The sequence below is a fragment of the Hemicordylus capensis genome, chromosome 2, assembly GCF_027244095.1.
Source record: "Hemicordylus capensis ecotype Gifberg chromosome 2, rHemCap1.1.pri, whole genome shotgun sequence".
Lineage (NCBI taxonomy): Eukaryota > Metazoa > Chordata > Lepidosauria > Squamata > Cordylidae > Hemicordylus > Hemicordylus capensis.
The window spans coordinates 52,023,587-52,042,304 of NC_069658.1; the positions used below are offsets into that span (position 1 = coordinate 52,023,587).

The window sequence follows — 18,718 nt, forward strand, 5'->3', positions numbered from 1 at the left end:
ACATAATGAAAAGTCTGTCTTTGTGGGAAAGTTTTAAAAATCCTCAATACGGAGAGCTAAGCTATACTTGGGAGAATGGCAAAACAGGCAGTGTGTGAACTGTGCAGATGTGGAAACTGAGGATGTGGTGTGTGTATACAAGCACACATCTAAAAATACACAAATGATTTTGTTCAAGGGCAAGCTTGCAACCTATGTGGACAGAGGGGCTGATACGGCAGGATCTGTAAGAAACCCTCCCCTCTGCATTTATACATTTCTGATGTGCTCATATCCTGTTTCCATAAAACTAATCTCAGAGGGATATTTGTAAATCTTGCCACATTAGCATCATGCCCATGAAGACCATTTGCACAAGGCCGTTTAATTCTGGTTCTTGGCCATGCCCATTTAATGACTGATGTCCTGATTAACTGTGCTCTGGGAACAAGCATGACCCAGATGGACAGCTTTCTTGAGCTCTGCAAAGCTTATTATGCAAGGGGGGCAATTTTCACTGGTCTCTCCCCTGTAAGTGTCCCATAGCGCCTGAAGATATGTCCCTAAGAATCACACAGCTCTCAGGGATATATTCTTGGGTGATGCAGGCAGGGCACTTCTGGGGGAAGGAGAGATCTGAAATAAGTGCTGTGGAGCTCAGGAAGCTCTCCACAGATGGGGCACTTGTTCTCAGCACATGGGCAGAAAGTTAGGATGTGGGCTAGTTTACTTTGAAATTCAGAGGCCACATGTTGCCCATATGTGTCTCATCTGTGCAGCTGAGGGGAACTGAGTTGCACAATCCATGCTGAGGAAATATGCAGAATGAGTACAACCCCCACGGAAATAATTTATTCCCCCACTCTACCCCTGAGCTTCCTCAATCACTTCCTGATCTTCTGGATCAGCGTTATAGCTTAGAATCACAATGAAAAAGAGTTTATTTTATCTCATGTAGAAAATCACTCCTGCAATTTTACTGGGAAACATGTTCTGTGACAGAGCATCTGCTTTGCATGCAAATGTCCCAAGTTCAGTCCTGGCATCACTAGGGAGGCCTGGGAAAGACTCCTGCCTGAAACCTTGAAGAGCTGCCACTGTAGACAATACTGAACTGGATAGCTTTAAAAGAGACTTGGACAAAGTCATGAAGGTCTATCAATGGCTACTAGTTTGGTGTCTATAGGCCACCTGCAGCCTCAGAAACAAGATGCCTCTGAATACCAGTTGCAGGGGAGCACGAGCAGGAGAGAGGGCTTGCCTTCACCTCTTGCCTTCTAACCCTGAAATGGCAAACTCCTGGATGATACTGAGGTGCCCACATTTGCATCTTTTCACAGAAAATACAGGGGTAAGAGCTTTAGTCAAATTAAGATTAGATAGATGATAGATTAAGTTCCGTCAAATCGGTGTCAACTCTTAGCGACCACATAGATTCTCCCCAGGATGATTTGTCTTTAACTTGTCGTTTTAGTCAAATTAAACTGTCAGTTAAATATTTTTGTCCCTTTAAAAGTATACACATTTCTGTTATGGGACCTGAAGATGGATGTTGGCCAGTAAACAAGTCAGTTACAATGTGATGATGTCAATGTCCAAGTACATTGGGTAGGATGCTCACTTGCATTGCAATACCTTTGATAGAAATAGAATGAGACAGCAACCCAATTCCCACATTATATTCAACACTTATCCAACTAGTACAGTATACACAAGTAGGGCTCTCTGTATACAGGTACAGTTATTCACATGCTATGTTGAACACAGTTAAAGCAGTACACTTCCTATCTGTATCATGCATTTGAGGGGCTTGTATCCAGATTTCTTTTTTTAATTAATGCAGATAGAGTCATGCACACAAAAACATAAGGAGCGTACAGAAATCTGTACACATGTACAATATAATGTCTGAAAAAGCTAGGCTCAAAGGCAATTGAAGCATAATCAGAGAGTTGTTTTCACAAATGGTGCTTTCAACAGCTGTTGTTTCAGTCAGGTTATAATGCCTATATAAAGCCTACATTGGTCAGTATCTCATTAGTACTAGCTCTTTCTTCCATAGGAACAAGAGAAAGATTAATGTGGAAATGAACTAAAACCTGAATTTAAAGATCTACATTAGACTAGTCCAAGACCTTGCACTTACTCAATGACTTTTTAAATTTTAATAAAATAACCTATGATATATAATTTATTTTTACAACACCCCAGAAGTTAGTTGTGGAGCTATTCTTGAAAAACACAGATTCAAAGCATTCCTGCATTCACAGATCTATTTTAGTAGATTTTCCTAATGTGGTCCATGGCTTTTGAAAAATGAAATACTGATGTTGCAATCCTAAACACACTAACTAGGGAGTTAGTCTAATTGAACACAGTAGGACTTACTTTTGAGTAAATATGTATAGGATTGTGCTGCACATCAATTTAAATCAAAGCACAAGGTTATTTTCATTGGTCTGCTGTGGCAATTTTATTGTATATATACTAAATGGGGGAATACATGACATCTAGATCACAGAGACTAATCTCAGTTAACATTATAAATTTAACATTATATACAACTTTGTATGAAAAAGTATACATTTGTATATAATACATTTGCATGATCAAAGCATGATCCATTATCCTGAAGCCTATTGATCCTACTTTTGTCTGTGTGAGAAATTAATTTTGCAATAGATATAATGGACCAGGTTTAATTTTTAAAAATGCTTTGAGAAATAAGAATATTGTGCAATTTGAAGAAACTAAGCGAGGCAACACTATTCATTTAAAATGTTTATTTGCAAAGAGTAGATTTAAAGGTAGATATTAAACTAGTGAGAATGACAAAATACAAATGTAGTGATTTCTTTCATTTTATTCCCCTCAAAAGCTTCATCACATTGAAAAGAAGTAAAACTATCTTCCAAACAACATGATTTCCTGAGCAATTCCTGCCAGGACTGTGAAAATAAAATAAAATAAAAAAATAGTTTTGAACTTTAACATGGTTGTTCATTTACATGTATTTACTCATTGTTTATATTATTTAAAACCAGAAATTGGTAGAGTAAGTCTTCATTGAAGGGTTCCCTGTGGCGAGTAAGAGTTGTCTTCAGGTGATCAGGCTGTTACCACAATAATGCTTCTTATAGGTGTATGCAACTAGTTTACATATCTGAGGCAGGGACACCAAATAAATTATCTTTCTCTTTGAGACAGAAAGAGATCTGAGGCAGGGATGGCAGGGGAACCCTTTCTTTCTACAGCCAAATCTCCATCTGGTAGAGTGGACCCAGATTAACTCACACCAGATCAACAAAAATGTATAACTTTGGACCAGGTCCAGATAGTGACACTTCATTGTAAATAATTTTGGGGTCCAACAGAGTTGGGAGGGCAAGACTTTTCAAAAGAAAGAAGTTTTATTACAACAGAACAACACTAGAATTGGGTATTGTATATTGGCTGCTAGAGTGGGTATAAAAAACTAAACCTGAAGATGGTTTTAGTGAGGAGAGGAGAAGAAGGGGATGACCAGTTGGAAAGAGAATGGGAGGTGGGGAACATAGGAAGCTGCCATATACTGTCTTAGACCACTGGTCCATCTAGCTCAGAATTGTCTACACAGACCGGCAGCGGTTTCTCCAAGGATGCAGGCAGGAATATCTTTCAGCCCTATCTTGGAGATGCCAGGGAGGGAACTTGGAACCTAGATGTTCTTCCCAGAGCAGCCCCATCCCCTGAAGGGAATATCTTCCAGTGCTCACACTTCTAGTCTCCCTTTCATATGCAACCAGGGTGGACCCTGCTTAGCTAAGGGGACAAATTATGCTTGCTACCACAAGATCACCTTGCTTGCTACCACAACAGAGAGCAATTTATACCTATCCTGCTCTGCTGAGATTAAACATCAAAGGGGAGGCGTGATACATTGACACAACATCAGAGAGTGAGGGGCATTCTGGGGAAAAGGTGCCTCCACTTCAGCTGCAATGATGTGCAGTGCCAAGAAGACTGAGGGGCCCAAGTAGCAGGTAGGGTGACAGGAGAAGTGGCAGCAAAACCACTTGAGTTGCTGCAGGGGAGCTGGGTTATTTATCAAGAATGCTGCATGCTGTAAGCTCTATACTCTTTGGCACCATTGTGAGTGTTCATGGTATTTATAGAATGCAGTGACGGCTTGGGATTTTGCACACCGCTGAGCTGCAAGAAACTTTTTAAAGTACAGGAGCAGCTTGCAAGAATTTGAACTACATAGAGTTCTGCATGTATGTCATGAGACTGCCTCAGCATGGTACCCACAGACAGATATGGACCACAGCTGGATAGCTAGAACTGTGCCAGACACAAAGTGTGTCACAAGAATGGACTCTCAGCAAAGATAGAGAAGCAAAGATGAATAAACCAAGAGAAGAACTGTCAAGTTAATTTAAATTAGTGAGAGTGGGTTTTCAAATATGGCTAGGGCTTCGAAGGACCAGTATTTAGCACTCATAAAAGCATTGGCCTTTGTCATTTCATAATGCATTATGACTCAGCAATTGCTTTCCTACTTTAATACCACTTAAAAATAAAGAAGCAGTGGCATCTGCTATAGAGTTGTTTTGAACTAAGAAATGCAGTTTTTAAAAAACCAGGCATAACTTAAAATGCAGCAACTAGGCACATCTCTGTTTGATAGCGGGACAGTTTGCCTTGCACAGTGCTGGGCTCTCCTTTGCTAGAGGTTCTGAAATAAGAGGCTAGAGAGCTATCTGTCAGTGCTGTGGTAGCAGATTCCTGCACTTAGAAGGGGATTGGACTAGAAGACTGTCAGGGTCCCTTCTGTCTCTAAAACTCTATTATTCTATGAGCAAAACTAAACTTATGCTTCATGTTATCTTTGTTGAACCTACACTGTTTAATAAGAGTAAGAAGGTGTTTCACAAGAATAAATACAACTAGATATATATAGTCAAGTCAAGTTTATTTATGGTCAAAGACCAGAATTCAAAACATATGTACAAATAAGAATCAACAGTGCTTACAGTAGTTTGGTATAATGTCTCAGCATAACAAATAAACAAGTTACACGAGCTGGTCTATTATCTGATGCCTAACTTTCCTAGCCACCACACAGAACTTTGCGACATTAGTCGTTATCTCCTTCTTCTGATCAGAAAGCAAGTAATTAACAAAATATGTCTGTATGCCCTGGATAATCAACTAATAGCGGAGCAATAAAATGTTGACAAAAGTCCCTGTAAAGGGACTCTCTCTCTCTCTCTATATATATATATAAATAAAACTGTTGCTAAACCCTAAATTCTTAGTGCCTCCCTTCCCATTAGAGTGAAAACAGTAGACCTTTGATGGTGAATTGCTCTTACTTGTAATTTATGAAAAGGCAAATACAGGAACAGAGAGAAACCTGAATCCTCTTAAAAGACAATTTTCACAGTGCTCAACACCTGCAGGTAAGAAAACACAGTGAGGAGCTGAGAGGCAAGAACATGACTGGGCAGAGGACAGGCTTTGAAGAAGATGGGAGGAAACAGACTAAATAGGAGACTTGTGTGGATACGGAGGAGAATCTGGTTGTAAAGTATAATGTAGAAAAATAGTAGAACTGCATATTATTCACTATAAAACAGTTGTTTAATATAGATCTGCAATCTTTCCATACTTGAGTCTACAGAACTAATAGTACTGAAGTAGTTTGAAATTGAAGTATTACTCTTTTCAGTCAGAAAAACCTGTTAGTAAAATTGGTAACTGTTAGGTTTAGATCAGAAATTAGTGAGATTCTAAGCATCAGACATTTTCAGGAAACCACGAAATGCCAGTTATCACTGAGAGAAGAGAAAACAAATTTATTCACAGTGGCTGTTCCAGTACAAGAAATAAGTGCTGCCATGTACAGTATCAGGAGGACTATGAAACACAATAAATAACAAAGGCATTTTTCATAGCAAATATCCATAGGGCTTGAAAGATGTGGGATAATCATAAAAGCATCAGCCCAAATCCAGTAAAGATGATATCTATGTGGGAAAGCAGCCTTCTGCATACCTGGGCATTGTGGATGCAGATGTATATCTTCTGATGTTCATCCTGGCTCATGGAACTGGCTGTATTTCTCTTTTGATGCACATCCTCATCCACAGTCACAGGCTATACTAGGGCTAGAACTGGAGTGAGGTCCTGGAAATTGTGGTCAAAAGGACAATACAGGATACCTATCACTTTCACTTTAAGTGATACCTATACTATTTCACTTTAAGTATAATAGCTATGAGGTCTAGAGCCAATGTTTTGATGGGTAAATTTCAGAGTCCCCCAGATCCTGCCATGCATCCCTTGATGCATGCTTTCTCTCTCCCATCTTTCTCCCCACCACCACCTTCTGATTTGCCTCTAACCTAGTTACTATGTTGATGGAAGCTGCCATCATCATCAATAACTGCCATGCAGTTATTCTTTTATGCCCCTCTTTCCTTGGAGAGAAGTCACATGAGTTGTGCTTCACACAACCAATTGTCATTGGAACAGAATGCCTAGTCAACATGTTCTTCAAGGGGGAGAGAGAGGGAGGTTTAAAGGTAGCAGACATCATTTGAATTCAGGGCTTACTCTGTCTCTTGTACTTCTCTTATGTCCATCTTACTCCCTTGTTCCTCTTCCTCTCTGATACTGGAAGAATCCAGGCCCATAACAATATAGTATTAATTACTATTTAAGTGTATAGAAGATTCTCATGTATCACCAGGACTTCCTGCATTTGAGAGAATATAGAAGTTATTTATATTCTATATAGAGTTCAAGAATGTGTCCAGAGAAAAACTGTATGGGTACTGCAAACAATACTTGAAACCCAGAGTGTTCTATGAGTTAAATCCAGCAAAACTGCATTGACTGATTTTCAGTCACCTTCCTGGGAACACTTATAAATCAAGGAAGAATATACATCAGAAGCATAAAAATAAAATAAAATAGGAGAGCCACATTCCCAATGTAAAGCTGGAATAGTGTGTGGAATTTAAACCAGCTCTTCTATCTGTTATCAACTTGATTAAATTTTAGCTCTCTTAATAAAATGTTGCTGAATTTTGTATTGTTTTTCAATTCCCACTTTCAGTTGTTCAATCTGTATTTTTGAGCAGTTTGTTCTCCTTTCTTTGGGCATTTGTGACCTCTAGAGAGGTTACATTATTCTAACAAGAGGGGCGGGGGAAGAGACAATAACCACAATACAATACAGAGTTAGGTGTGACAAAACCTATTAAAATCAATGGGCTTAAGTCTGTGCTGGGTAGTTGCCATTATTCAGTCTTTGTATAGCAACATGCAGAATCTAGTTATGTAATAGCTGTTCAAAAATGGGCACACACAAAGAGATAAGGCATCAGTAGACTGATTACAAAACTCTGAGCTGATTACTTGCAAACACTAGAGCATCTGACCAGAAAAATCTAGTTTGTATTCTCTGTACATTAGGTGCAGAAAATCTGGGAATCATACCCATAGTTTTCTTGGGGGTTTTTGCTATGAAATTTATGATGAAGGCAGCAATATTTTGTAGCATAACTTGTCTGCAACTGACCAGAAAAAAATTTTTTGCAACTGAATTTCAAGGCATATGTTCAACAGAGAGAGAATTGGAAGTGCTGCACTCTTGCCACTAAGATGCTTGCATGCCCAACTGTCTTTCTCCAAAATAATCAGATTGTTAGTTGTATGCCACAGTTGTCCAAAACATGTTAAAAATTCACCAGCTGCTTGATCTGTTCGGTTTGTAATGACTGCCTCCTCGTTAACAGAGTCTTACTTTTAAAGTCTTTGGGGTATGAAGGTGCTGTTGGAATTAGGGGTTTTTGTCCACAAGAAGCCACTGCAGAAATCTTGTAGATATCAGGTATTGGAGGATGAGGATTTAAAGGAGGAAGGAAACCAGATCTAGCCAGGGCTGTATGATCTGAGCCACGCCTCTCTAACACAGCATGATTTCTCCTGCTCAAAAAACTGGGAGGCATGTTTTCTATCAGTTCTCTGGAACTTGAGGACAATGATGGAGATGGGGAGAGAAGCCTTTTCTTCCCTAGAAGCAATTTGCTGTCTTCAGTAGGAGGGCGTAAGCTGGTTGTCAGCTGTGAATCAGAGCTGTAGTGATTTGCTCCAAGGTTTCTTCTTTGAACGATGTTTTTCAGTGTTGAAACAAAACTCATTTGGGGCGAATCGGAATTCTGATCTACAGGAATTTCACTCTGATTGTGGCTTGTTTCACCAAAGAGTGAATGAGAATTTATTTCATCATATGACATTTTTCTTGAGGCAGTTTGCTCAAAGCTTTTCAAGAAATTAATGGTATCCTTTATATCAATGCTATGATGTCTGGTGATAAATCTCTTAGACAAAGCTAGACTATTGATTTTAAGACACAATTCTTCCTCTGGAGTTATATCCTGAAGTTCTTCTTGTAAAGAGGAGATTTTATTCTGATCAAAGAGTGAAGAGGAAGCTTTCATCCAAGGTTCGGAATACAGGTGCTGTGTTTGAGGTCCTGCGTATGTTGAATTAGATTTTCTTGAAGTAGAGTGTGGTTCAGGTCCATCTTCCTTTTTCCCAAGGTGATTATGCTCTTTAAAATTAAAGAGGGCCTTTTCTGTTTCTTTTGAGTTTGCATCTGGAGATGGAGATGTTTTAACTTCTACTTCTGATGGAGAAGTACAAGAACTTGGTGACTGACATTCATCAATATCAGGAGGAGGCACATTTAAATACTGCCTAGTAGTTTGTCTTCCAGACAGAGATTTGTCTTTTGTAATGATGATGACTTCTTTCCCTTTTGCTTTGCAAGCATCTAGAAGAACTTTGAGAGTTTCCTTATCCTCTGAATTCACTGAATAAACAAGAACTGAATTACCAGAATGGTCTTGCAGACTTAAGTCAGCTCCACTTTTAAGCAGTAAGGAAACCACTTCGGGACCAGCTTTCTGTAAGCACGCATGCATTAAGGCTGTCTTTCCAGTTTTGTCCTGTATATTTGGATCTGCCTTATTTTCTAGAAGATATTTCACCATTTTTACTTTGCTAACACTCTGATGGTCCACATGCTTCGTCTTGCAAGCAATCATTAAGGGAGTTTCACCACGGTCATTGCTTTCATTAATGTAAGCCCCGCCTTCTAACAGCAATCTTGTGAGACGAAGTCTACTGTGATAGACAGCTTTTATCAAGGAGTTTCCATCAGGTGAAAGCTCTATGGCTTCATCCATTCCCTCTGTTTCTGAGCTGAAGGTTGTAGCTGTTGGAAATGTCACCTATTTTCAGAGAAATTAAAACAGAAGATTAATAAGAATAATATATTCATATTTTTGCTAGTAGGATGATAAAATAGGAGCCTCTATTAAACAGTACATTCTACATTTTGTAAAAGTTAAACTGTAACTGCAACATTCTGTCTATCTGCAAATATAGAACCATCCTTTAGGTGAGCACAGATTTACTCATATCCCCGATTCTGAACTAAGGGCTGAACTGCACTTTAAACACAAATAAGCATAACAAAACTCTGACTGCTCCTTCTCAGGAAAAACAAGTTTAAGAGGGAGTGATTTGGAACACAGGAGTGGTAGGAAGGGAGGGCTTAATCCCTCCTCTGTCATTTTCCAACTGCAATTCCATTCCTCCTAAACTGATTTTCTCCTTCAGGGTTCTTCTGAATGTATGTTTGTTCTTGTAAACACGTCTGGAACCTGGCAGGTCTGAAAAGCAGTCTGGGGAGGAGAAGTCACTGTGCAAAAGTAGAAAAGGTTAGCCACTTCACCCCTCAAGGCTTCTCTGCTAGAAATCACCCTCTCTCATAACTGTTCTTCCTTAAAAGGGGCTGAATTGTTGCTATATGCATTTGTATCTACAGTTTAGCCCGTAAGGCTGCACACAAACACTCACACACCATTTGTACTATTTTGAAAGGGCATTTATTCATTTGGCTGTTAACATGAGTCATGGCAATAGGCTGTGGTTACGCTAAGCAGATCATAAGAGGACAAGGCTCCCGTAGCTAAAAGCACAAGAGGGGGATAGCAGGTATACCTTCTTATATAGTGATAGTAAGAGCTTCACCTGCTTCCATTTAACATGAAGTTGTTAAATGCATTGCAGCCCTGACAGAAAAATGTTAGCATCCATAATTATAACAGTCTAAACTAAGAGCCAGCAAATTTTGCTAACTGTAAACTTGCTAGGATTGTATTCTTCAGATCAGAGAATTGTACAATATGACTATTTGCAAAATACTACTGTATTGTTACACTCCAAGAATGTTTGTGTACAGAGAAAGTTATTGCATCTAGACTCCCTTCTGGACTGGAATTGCATGTATACCAATGTATGCTGCAAATGCTGTTCCCTTTACTGGATCTCTAGTCCAGCACCCAGAACTGTGTGTGTACTGGTTGCTGGATTATTTACTGGAGTGTAGGTGCAATGTAGAAGAGCAGCTGGTACTGTCAGAGTTGGCAACATTAATCACCAGGGAGTGGGGCAGTCTAGGCCCTCTCTTGACAGCTGACTAGCAATGTCAAAGCAGACCATGGAGATAATCTATTCAGGGCAAGAGGACATAGATATGATGTCTCCTACCATACCCCTCTTGTGGACCCACCAAACATCCTGCCCTAGCTTTCTGTGGAGCAAAACAAAAGTCCTGCTTGCTTTACAGCAAGGTTAAAAGAAGCCTGAAAGAAGATATGACTATTAGTACAGAAGGTCTAGAAGGATATAAATCTTTTAAAGTGATACATATCTGACCCCAACTGTTTGTAATGCAAAAATCTCATAATTTCTGTAGGTGCAGTGTTATAACATTGAGAACTGTACTAACTTGAAAAGGGTTTATTGCTTCAAGTGGAGGGGGGAAAGGCAAATAGATATCCTGAAAATAAAGAGATGGTAACAGATGCCTGTAGCCAAGAACTGTTGTTCCAGCTCCAACCTTCTCCTTGTTCATCCCTCCAATATAAAAAGGTTTCCAGAGTTTTCTTCCTGTCTTAATACCTGTATAGCTACACAATTCAACAGATTTCCTTCATGAGCATGTGTCATTTCCAGCACAAGGAATTAACACAGAACAAAAAAGTTCAATTAAAAACATGCAGAATAATGATAAATAGTGACTTTTTAAATGTAAAATCTACAACTGGGGAAAGAAAATTAGAGGATTGTGGGAGAACATCCCCATTCCTCATGGGGGAAATCCCAGGACATAATCCAGTGATTCATGGGGATGATCTTAAAGGTTCTCCGTACTGTAGGACTTTTCCAGTGACTTCAGTGAAGCATGCAGCTTCTTTCTACACATCCATTCCTCTGTTTGTTCAAAGGAGACCCCTGTAATGAAATGAAGAAGGATGCTAACATATGCAGGAGCATCAACTGCACTTGGAAGCTTACATGGAGCTCTTAGCTAGGCAGACACAAGCTGCACTTCAAATAACAAAATCACTGGAAGAAGATGATGTCCAGATGAAGATGCATGCAGAACTAAGATTATTTTGTGGTGTGTGTGTGTGTTTACACACACACACACACACACACACACACACACACACACACACACTTAGTTCTGTATGCATCTTTATCTGGAGATGCATGCACACATACACACACACACACCCAAAATGACTGAAAATTATGGATAAGCTCGAGAGTATGGACAAGTATGGAATACCAATAATTTGCAACATCTTATGGTGCTCCAATAAATAACTAAACTAAACCAAATGTAATCCCCTTGAAGGAGAACTGAAAGAGGCTCAGCTCAATTTCTTCCCATTGGGATTTATTCTACTCTTTTACTGTGCAATCCTATGCATGTTTATGCAGAAGCAAGTTGAAGTGGCTGTGTCAACCTGATTAAATTTACCAGATGAAGTCTTATTAAATTTAGTAGACCTTTAACACCTGAATTCTACTGAGTAATATCAGGATATCAGCTACTGTGTTTAATGGGGTTTTCTCCAAGTGTGTTCAGGTTTTGAGTCTTAAAGGAAAAAGAATACACAATACTGTATTTACCTGAATGCAAGATTAGTTTCCTACCCAAAGTTTTTTGATATTAGAAAGCAGGAGGTCATCTTAAATTCAAAGTCCTGTTCCTTTTGAGTAAATGTGGCTATAACCTGTACTTAACCTCTACTTTTTAAGGGGTCATCTTAAATTCAAAGTCCTCTTTGATTCAGGTAAACATATTAGCAAATTTTAGCAATTCCACTTTTGATTTTGGTCTGCTTTTTCAACTTGCCTTATTACTGACTCCTTAACATAATTTCTTGCAGGAAAATTTAAAGTTCACTGAGTTAACTAGGAGATGAGATCTATCCTATGCATGTCTACTCAAAAGTAAGCCTCACTGAGTTCAGTGGGACTTTCTTCCACTGTGAGGCTATGCACACATATCTCAGAATAATTAAGTCCCAGTGAAATCAATAGGATGCACTTCTCCAAAGGTTGGGATAATAGAAATAAGACTCACAAACAAGCACGCATACAGAGGAATGAACTCCATGGAATATGCAGTCCAATTCTAAACATGTTTCCTCAGAAGTAATTCCTAGGCAAGTCTGCATAATACTGTAGCCTTCATCATGGGGCTTACTTCTGGGTAAATATGGATCAGCATCAGCAGTGTGGCTACTGTAACCACAAAAGTAAAGTTCTAATTTAATTTGTGTACAGATGTACTTCAAAAACCATCGGATGATTTCCAGTGGTTGAGTGCTGACCTGACTTCTTATGCAGAAACGCGGAGGTGAACTTCCTTAGGAAATCGCCCTCCACCATGTCCCTATTAGTTTCAAATCAACATGATAAGCATCAACCTTCCTCATCAGTACCACACAACATCAGCTTCGTTTCATCACTGCGTCCCAGAAAAAGCAAATCGTTTTACTCAAAAGATTCCGTTAAGCGAGCCAATGATACAATCGTGTTTCAAGAAGTGAAGTTCGACTGATCATACTGGATCGCCATAAAATCACTTACTTTGGACTAAATGCCTTTATTCGAATCTGAGCCGTGGTTGCCAGACTGGCTTTTTAAAAGCCAAATTCTGGGTTACGGGATTGCAAGCAAAGAAAGCAAGAGACACATCAAGCAATTAGAAAAGGTCGCGCTACATACTCTTGCAGACCAGCGGCTCGCCCTGTGCACGTTTATTCAGGAGTCAGTCCCCAATGACTTCAGCAGGACGGGCTCCCAAATGAGTAAACCCAATATTGCAGCCTTAAGTTATCGGCAACACATTCTTGCTTGCCCAGCGCACAAACCATGGAAATCGAAAGCTCTCACTAGGCGCTGCCCCGTGGCAAGGGAGGACGGGGAGGGGCCATCCTTGCTGGAATCTGTGCGGTTTAAAAGCCGGCCAGCCAGCGAACCGGTGGCGGGAAACTTTGCTCGGGGTGGCAAGGCAGGCATTGGTGTTGCGCCATCGAGAAGCTGACAAAATGTAGGAGCCAGTCGCGCTGAGGAAACGAGTTGCTTGACCCTCGGATCGGGAGAAAAGGTTGCCAGAGCCCTCTCACCCACCCCGGCGCGCGGGAAGTTCTCGCTCACCTGCTGAGGGTAGCTGAGTCAGCAGCAGCCGCCGCCGAAGGGCGTCGAGAGGAAAGCTGGCTTCTCCAGCACGAGGCTCGCCTCGCTGCGCAGGAATCCGGCTCTGCTGCTCCTGCGGCGGCTGTTGCTTCGGAGGGGCGGACGCAGGTGGGGAGGAGGAGGAGGCGGAGTAGGAGGGAGAGAAGCCGCGGAATCTGGGGCTGCTGTGAGCAGAGCTGGGGCGGCTTTCTCCTGGCCTCTGCACGCACTCGCCGCCCCCGCGCGGAGCTCCTGCCTCCAAGGACGCTTTGTCTTGGTGAGCCCCCTCGTCGGGGAAGGGCGGTCTACGCCCGTGTCAGGCATGGAAGGCGCCAACTGCAAGCAAGATGGGTTTGCTTCCCAGTAGGGGAGAAACCGGGTGAGGCGGTGGCCGGGCCGGGCTCTCTGTGGCTCCCCAGAAAACAGAGATGCACAGCCGTGACTCTTCATGGAGTCTCATTTACGACATATACCCACTCGCTCGTGGTCGCGTTTGCTCGGAAGAAAACCAGTCCCACTGGGTTCAAATGGGCTAAATTAGAGTGCTTGCTACCCCCCCCCTTAGTAGCCTTATGTCAGGCAGAAATTCAAGGGATACAGGCTGAAGACTGAGTCTGTATTACTCTCAGCATGGAGATGCAGTAAACGAAAAAACGGCAGTTGGTGAATTTCCATCAGTCACAATGCTGCTGAAGGCGGGAGCGCTGTCGGGAAAAAGCTGGCCGCCTTGCTTCGGATTTGGCTAGCTTGTTTAGATGTGAAAGTCCATGGGCTAAAAGGGACTAACGACTATCGTAGTTGAAAAGCGAACACCGAGTACACGCAAGGCGCCATTAACATATGGAGTTAGACATGTCTTTTTGAGTGGTCAGACCCCTGAAAAATAGTCCAGCAAATGTTTGGGAAGGGAAGGCACATGATGCATTCCTATAGCAGGACTGCCCTGTCACACAGTGCTTATAGGATGGATGTGTAAGAAAGTGGGCTCATGGCTAATTCTCCCTGTGTGCAAGGCCAGCATCTTGGGCAAAGCTGCACTTCTTTCCATGTGTATTTTTCTAGAGTCTCTGCTGTCCACTTCAGACTTCTTGCTTGCCTTAGTGCAGTGGTTCTCATCCTTGGGTCTCCAGGTGTTGGACTACAGCTCCCATCATCGGTGGCCAAAGGACATTGTGGATGGAGGTGATGGGAGTTGTACTCTGACAGTGTTTAGGGACCCAAGTTTGAGAACCCCAAGAGGCCATTCACACGTGTGTGCAAAACCAGGCTAATGGAGCACAGCCCGGTTTTGCACATGCATATGAACTGCTAGGATCACACCCGATCCCAGCGGCACCATGCTGGCAAACCTGCCTATGGAGCCTCCCTTGAAAATGAGGTTAAGGGTGGAAGTGCTCCTTTAACCCATTTTCTGGATTGTCTAGCAGACTTGGGAAGGAGATCCCCCTAATAACTTGCGCAGTGCATTATTGGAGCTGGGTGTATGTGGGGGGCAGTGCATCCTGGCACACCGATTCTCAGAGCTGCTAGTGCTTATCTGGGCGGGCATCCACCCACCCAGGGACATCATAAGGATTGTCTGCGGGGAGGGTTTTCGGGCTTCCTCCCCGCAGAAATGGGTGGCCCTTTCTCACTGCATGTGAGAAAGAGCCCCATGCCTTAGTGTGATATGCAGTGGTAGCCATGAGGGAAGGTGAGGCAGGAGCTTTGGGCAGCAGATTATTGGGGCACTAGCAGGGTACCAAGATGCCCCTGCTGCTGCCATTAGAGCAGCTCTTTGGACCTGATCTGATCCTTGCAAGGAGAGCCTCTCGTCACTCTACCTGCAAAGCTTGCAAGAAGCCCAAGGACCGAAGAGGATGCTACTGGCATCCCTGCCATCCCCAGCACATCTTTCAAAGCTTTCTTTCAAAGAATTCTGTTTAGGACACGTGGGATCAGAGGTAAAGGAGGGAACAATACAATGTTTTGTTCCACAGGAGGAAGAAAGCATCCCCCAGTGAATATATGCCCATACTTGCTCTTGAACAGAACAGATCATATTTGACATTCTCCTCTGATGTGAACAAGTCTATCTTGGGGAGTCCCCATGTGTGAAAGATGGGGAACAGGTAGGTCATGGCTACAAAAATCCATGCGTGCAAAACTGGTTTTCCACATAGCTTGAGAACTATCTCTTCACATAAGGATACTTCAGGTGACTGCCTACCTCTGCTGTCTGGCTCACCAGTGCCAAAGAAGACTGCCTGCTTCCCAACCCTTCAGCTTCTTGTAGACCCTCTATTGGCCATTCTCTATCAGTTATTGCTCAGTAAACCACTTGACTCTTATTCTGCTGAAAACCAACAAAGAGAACAACTCTTTAGCCTGCTGATTTGGTTGACAGATCTGCAAGACCAAGGTCAGTTGGAGGTCAGTAGGTCAGTTGGAAGCCTACTCTGTGAAGAGCAGACGCAGCTTGAGAAGGTGATCAAGCTTTTCTAAACAAAATAACATCTAGCCTTTCCCCCCTTCAAACTAACAGGAGGGGGGGAGATTTTGAGGGGCTGGTTTCTCTTTAAGGGATAAGTCTTAGTCTGTGTGTGTGTGTGTGTTTGTGTTTGTTATTTGCCAGGGCTAGCAAACTCCAGTATTTTTGTTTGTCCCTGCCTGGAGGAGATGGAGTCAGCTAGGGCTATGGGAGGCCCCACATTCCTTTGACATTCCTTTGACCTACATCCTGTGTCTAAGTTGGAATCCTAATCTCTACATAAGAGGTGAAGGCCTGAGAGCATAGAACAGGAGTAGCAAACAGGATGTTGGAGTTCTACAAGAGTCTAGTGGGAAGTGTGCAGGGGAGCCTGGAACAAGCCCCGGCTATCACAAGGAGCCCAGTGGAGAAGAGAACATAAGTACAAATCCCTCCCTCATATTCTTGAGAAAGGCTGTTTGGACAGTTAAATAGCTGACCATTATTGCTGAGACCTATGCTTCTAAAAACTATCTCTAAATACTGTAAACAGCCAACAAAACCAGTATGAAGATAGAAAGTCAGCAGGGGAGGGGGCACTTCGCAGTGTATTGCACAGAGTGCCACATGTATGATTATTTGCCACAGGGCAGAAGTCATGGGTGTGTGTTTGGTGCAAGCAGCTCCTGGCTCTTAGGGAACAAATTAGTTCCCTTGAGACCAAGGTGGTGGATCTGGAGAAGCTCAGAGAGACAGAGAGGTATGTGGATGAGATCTTCAGGGACATGGTAGAGGCAGCAGCTTCTCTGCTGTCAGGGAGAATGAAGGTCTCAGGCAAGGAGGACATCGGTCTGAGGAAGAGGGAAATGCTTCTTTTAGAAGGGACCCCTTCCATGGATGATGAGCCCATATCCTCTCACACAGGGGATACTCCTCTGGGGAGTGGGGGCCTCCTTGTAGGGGGTGATTCAATCATTAGAGGTATAGAGAGATGGGTTTGTGACCTGCGTGTTGATCGCACAGTGACTTGCCTGCCTGGTGCGAAGGTTGCGGACATCATGCAGCATCTGGATAGGCTCTTAGGCAGTGCTGGGGAGGAGACAGCTGTCATGGTGCATGTCGGCACCAACGGTGTGGGGAAATGTAGTCGGGAGGTCCTGGAAGCCAAATTTAGGCTGATAGGTAGCGTATTGAAGTTCAGGAGCACCAAGGTAGCATTCTCAGAAATGCTACCTGTTCCATGTGCAAGTGCAGTGAGACAGGCAGAGCTGAGGGGTTTCAATAAATGAATGAGACGTTGGTGCCAGGAGGAGGGGTTTAGAGTTGTTAGGCACTGGGATACATTTTGGGGCAAGCAAGGCCTGTACAAAAGGGATGGGTTGCACTTGAACCAAGATGGAACCAGACTGCTGGCACTTAAAATCAAATAAGTTGCAGAGCAGCTTTTAGAATGATGCCTTGGGAATAGCCGACGGGAGATGGACAGTATCCGGTTCGTCAAAAGCCATCCTTTAAAGTGTGAGGGTGCAAAAGAGTCATATAAAACAGAAGAGGACAGAGCAGAACCATATAAAGAGCAAACAGAAGGCTGTGCCAGCTGGTCAAAGAGTCCAAAGAAAGATAGCATACACCAGGTGAGAGATTCCGCATATAGGTGCTTATATGACAATGCCAGAAGCCTCTGAGCCAAGATGGGTGAGCTGGAGTGCTTGGTTGCTAACGCAGGAATAGACATAGTGGGCATAACAGAAACATGGTGGAACAGTGAGAACCAGTGGGACATTGTTATCCCTGGATATAAACTCTATAGAAAGGACAGGGAGGGGCGCCTTGGAGGTAGAGTAGCACTGTCTGTTAAAGAAGGGATAGAATCTAACAAGCTAGAAAACCTAGGTGGACTGGAGTCCTCCACAGAAACCCTGTGGGTGACATAACAAGGCCTGAAAGGAAATGTGCTACTGGGGACATGCTTATTACCCTCTGGATCAAAATGCTGACAGTGACTGGGAGTTGCAGCAGAAAATCAGGAAGTTGTCAAGGAGAGGCAGGCTGTAATAATGGGTGATTTCAATTACCCACACATAGACTGGGTAAATTCACAGTCAGGTAATAACAGAGAGGTCCAATTTCTAGATACACTGAATGACTGTGTCCTAGAACAGTTGGTGTTGGCCCGATCTGCTCCTTGGTTTTCCTCGGAGCTTAGGGCGATGAAGCAACTTGGGCGACGGCTGAAACGATGCTGGAGGAAGAGTCGTCACGAATCTGACTGAACACGGGCTAGAGCCCATTTTAGGGACTACTCCGTGGCGGTGGGGGCGGCGAAGAAATGCTTTTTCTCCACCTCCATTGCGTCTGCTCAGTGCAGACAAACAGAGCTGTTTCGTGTGGCAAAAACCTTGATCCACACATCACCCCAATGGGGGAGGAGTCATCTACAGCTCTTTGTGATCAGTTTGCCTGTCACTTTGCAGATAAAGTCGCTCGCATCCGTGCTGACCTGGACTCCAGAGTTTTGGCAGTTCCGGCAGGCGTGCCTCTGGTCCCATCTGGTCCCATTGTGTTGGATTCTTTTTGGTTGGTGCGGCCTGAGGATGTGGACAAGATCCTGGGCAGTGTGAGGGCGACATCGTGCGCTCTTGACCCTTGCCCTTCATGGCTAATAAAAGCTGCCAGGGAGGGGACAGGCAG

At 42.9% G+C, this 18,718-nt stretch overlaps 1 protein-coding gene across 3 annotated transcripts; it reads right to left on the reverse strand.

Moving 5' to 3' along the window:
* Positions 1-4,916: 4,916 nt before the first annotated feature.
* ANKRD34B (ankyrin repeat domain 34B) lies at positions 4,917-14,104 on the reverse strand. 3 transcript variants are annotated; one of them, XM_053291227.1, is made up of 3 exons: positions 13,561-14,104; positions 11,257-11,337; positions 4,917-9,266 (listed from the first exon to the last, which is right to left on the reverse strand). In XM_053291227.1, exon 3 carries the CDS (start codon positions 9,219-9,221, stop codon positions 7,707-7,709), a length of 1,515 nt encoding a protein of 504 aa, XP_053147202.1. In that variant the 5' UTR covers positions 9,222-9,266; positions 11,257-11,337; positions 13,561-14,104; the 3' UTR covers positions 4,917-7,706. The 3 variants fall into 3 exon arrangements, with proteins under 3 accessions (XP_053147202.1, XP_053147201.1, XP_053147203.1); XM_053291226.1 differs by lacking the exon at positions 11,257-11,337; XM_053291228.1 differs by lacking the exons at positions 11,257-11,337; positions 13,561-14,104 and adding an exon at positions 13,129-13,531.
* Positions 14,105-18,718: the final 4,614 nt, after the last annotated feature.

What these genes read in the sequence shown, in the direction of transcription:
- ANKRD34B (XM_053291226.1), bottom strand. Translation starts at nt 9,221, where the DNA reads ATGGATGAAGCCATAGAGCTTTCACCTGATGGAAACTCCTTGATAAAA.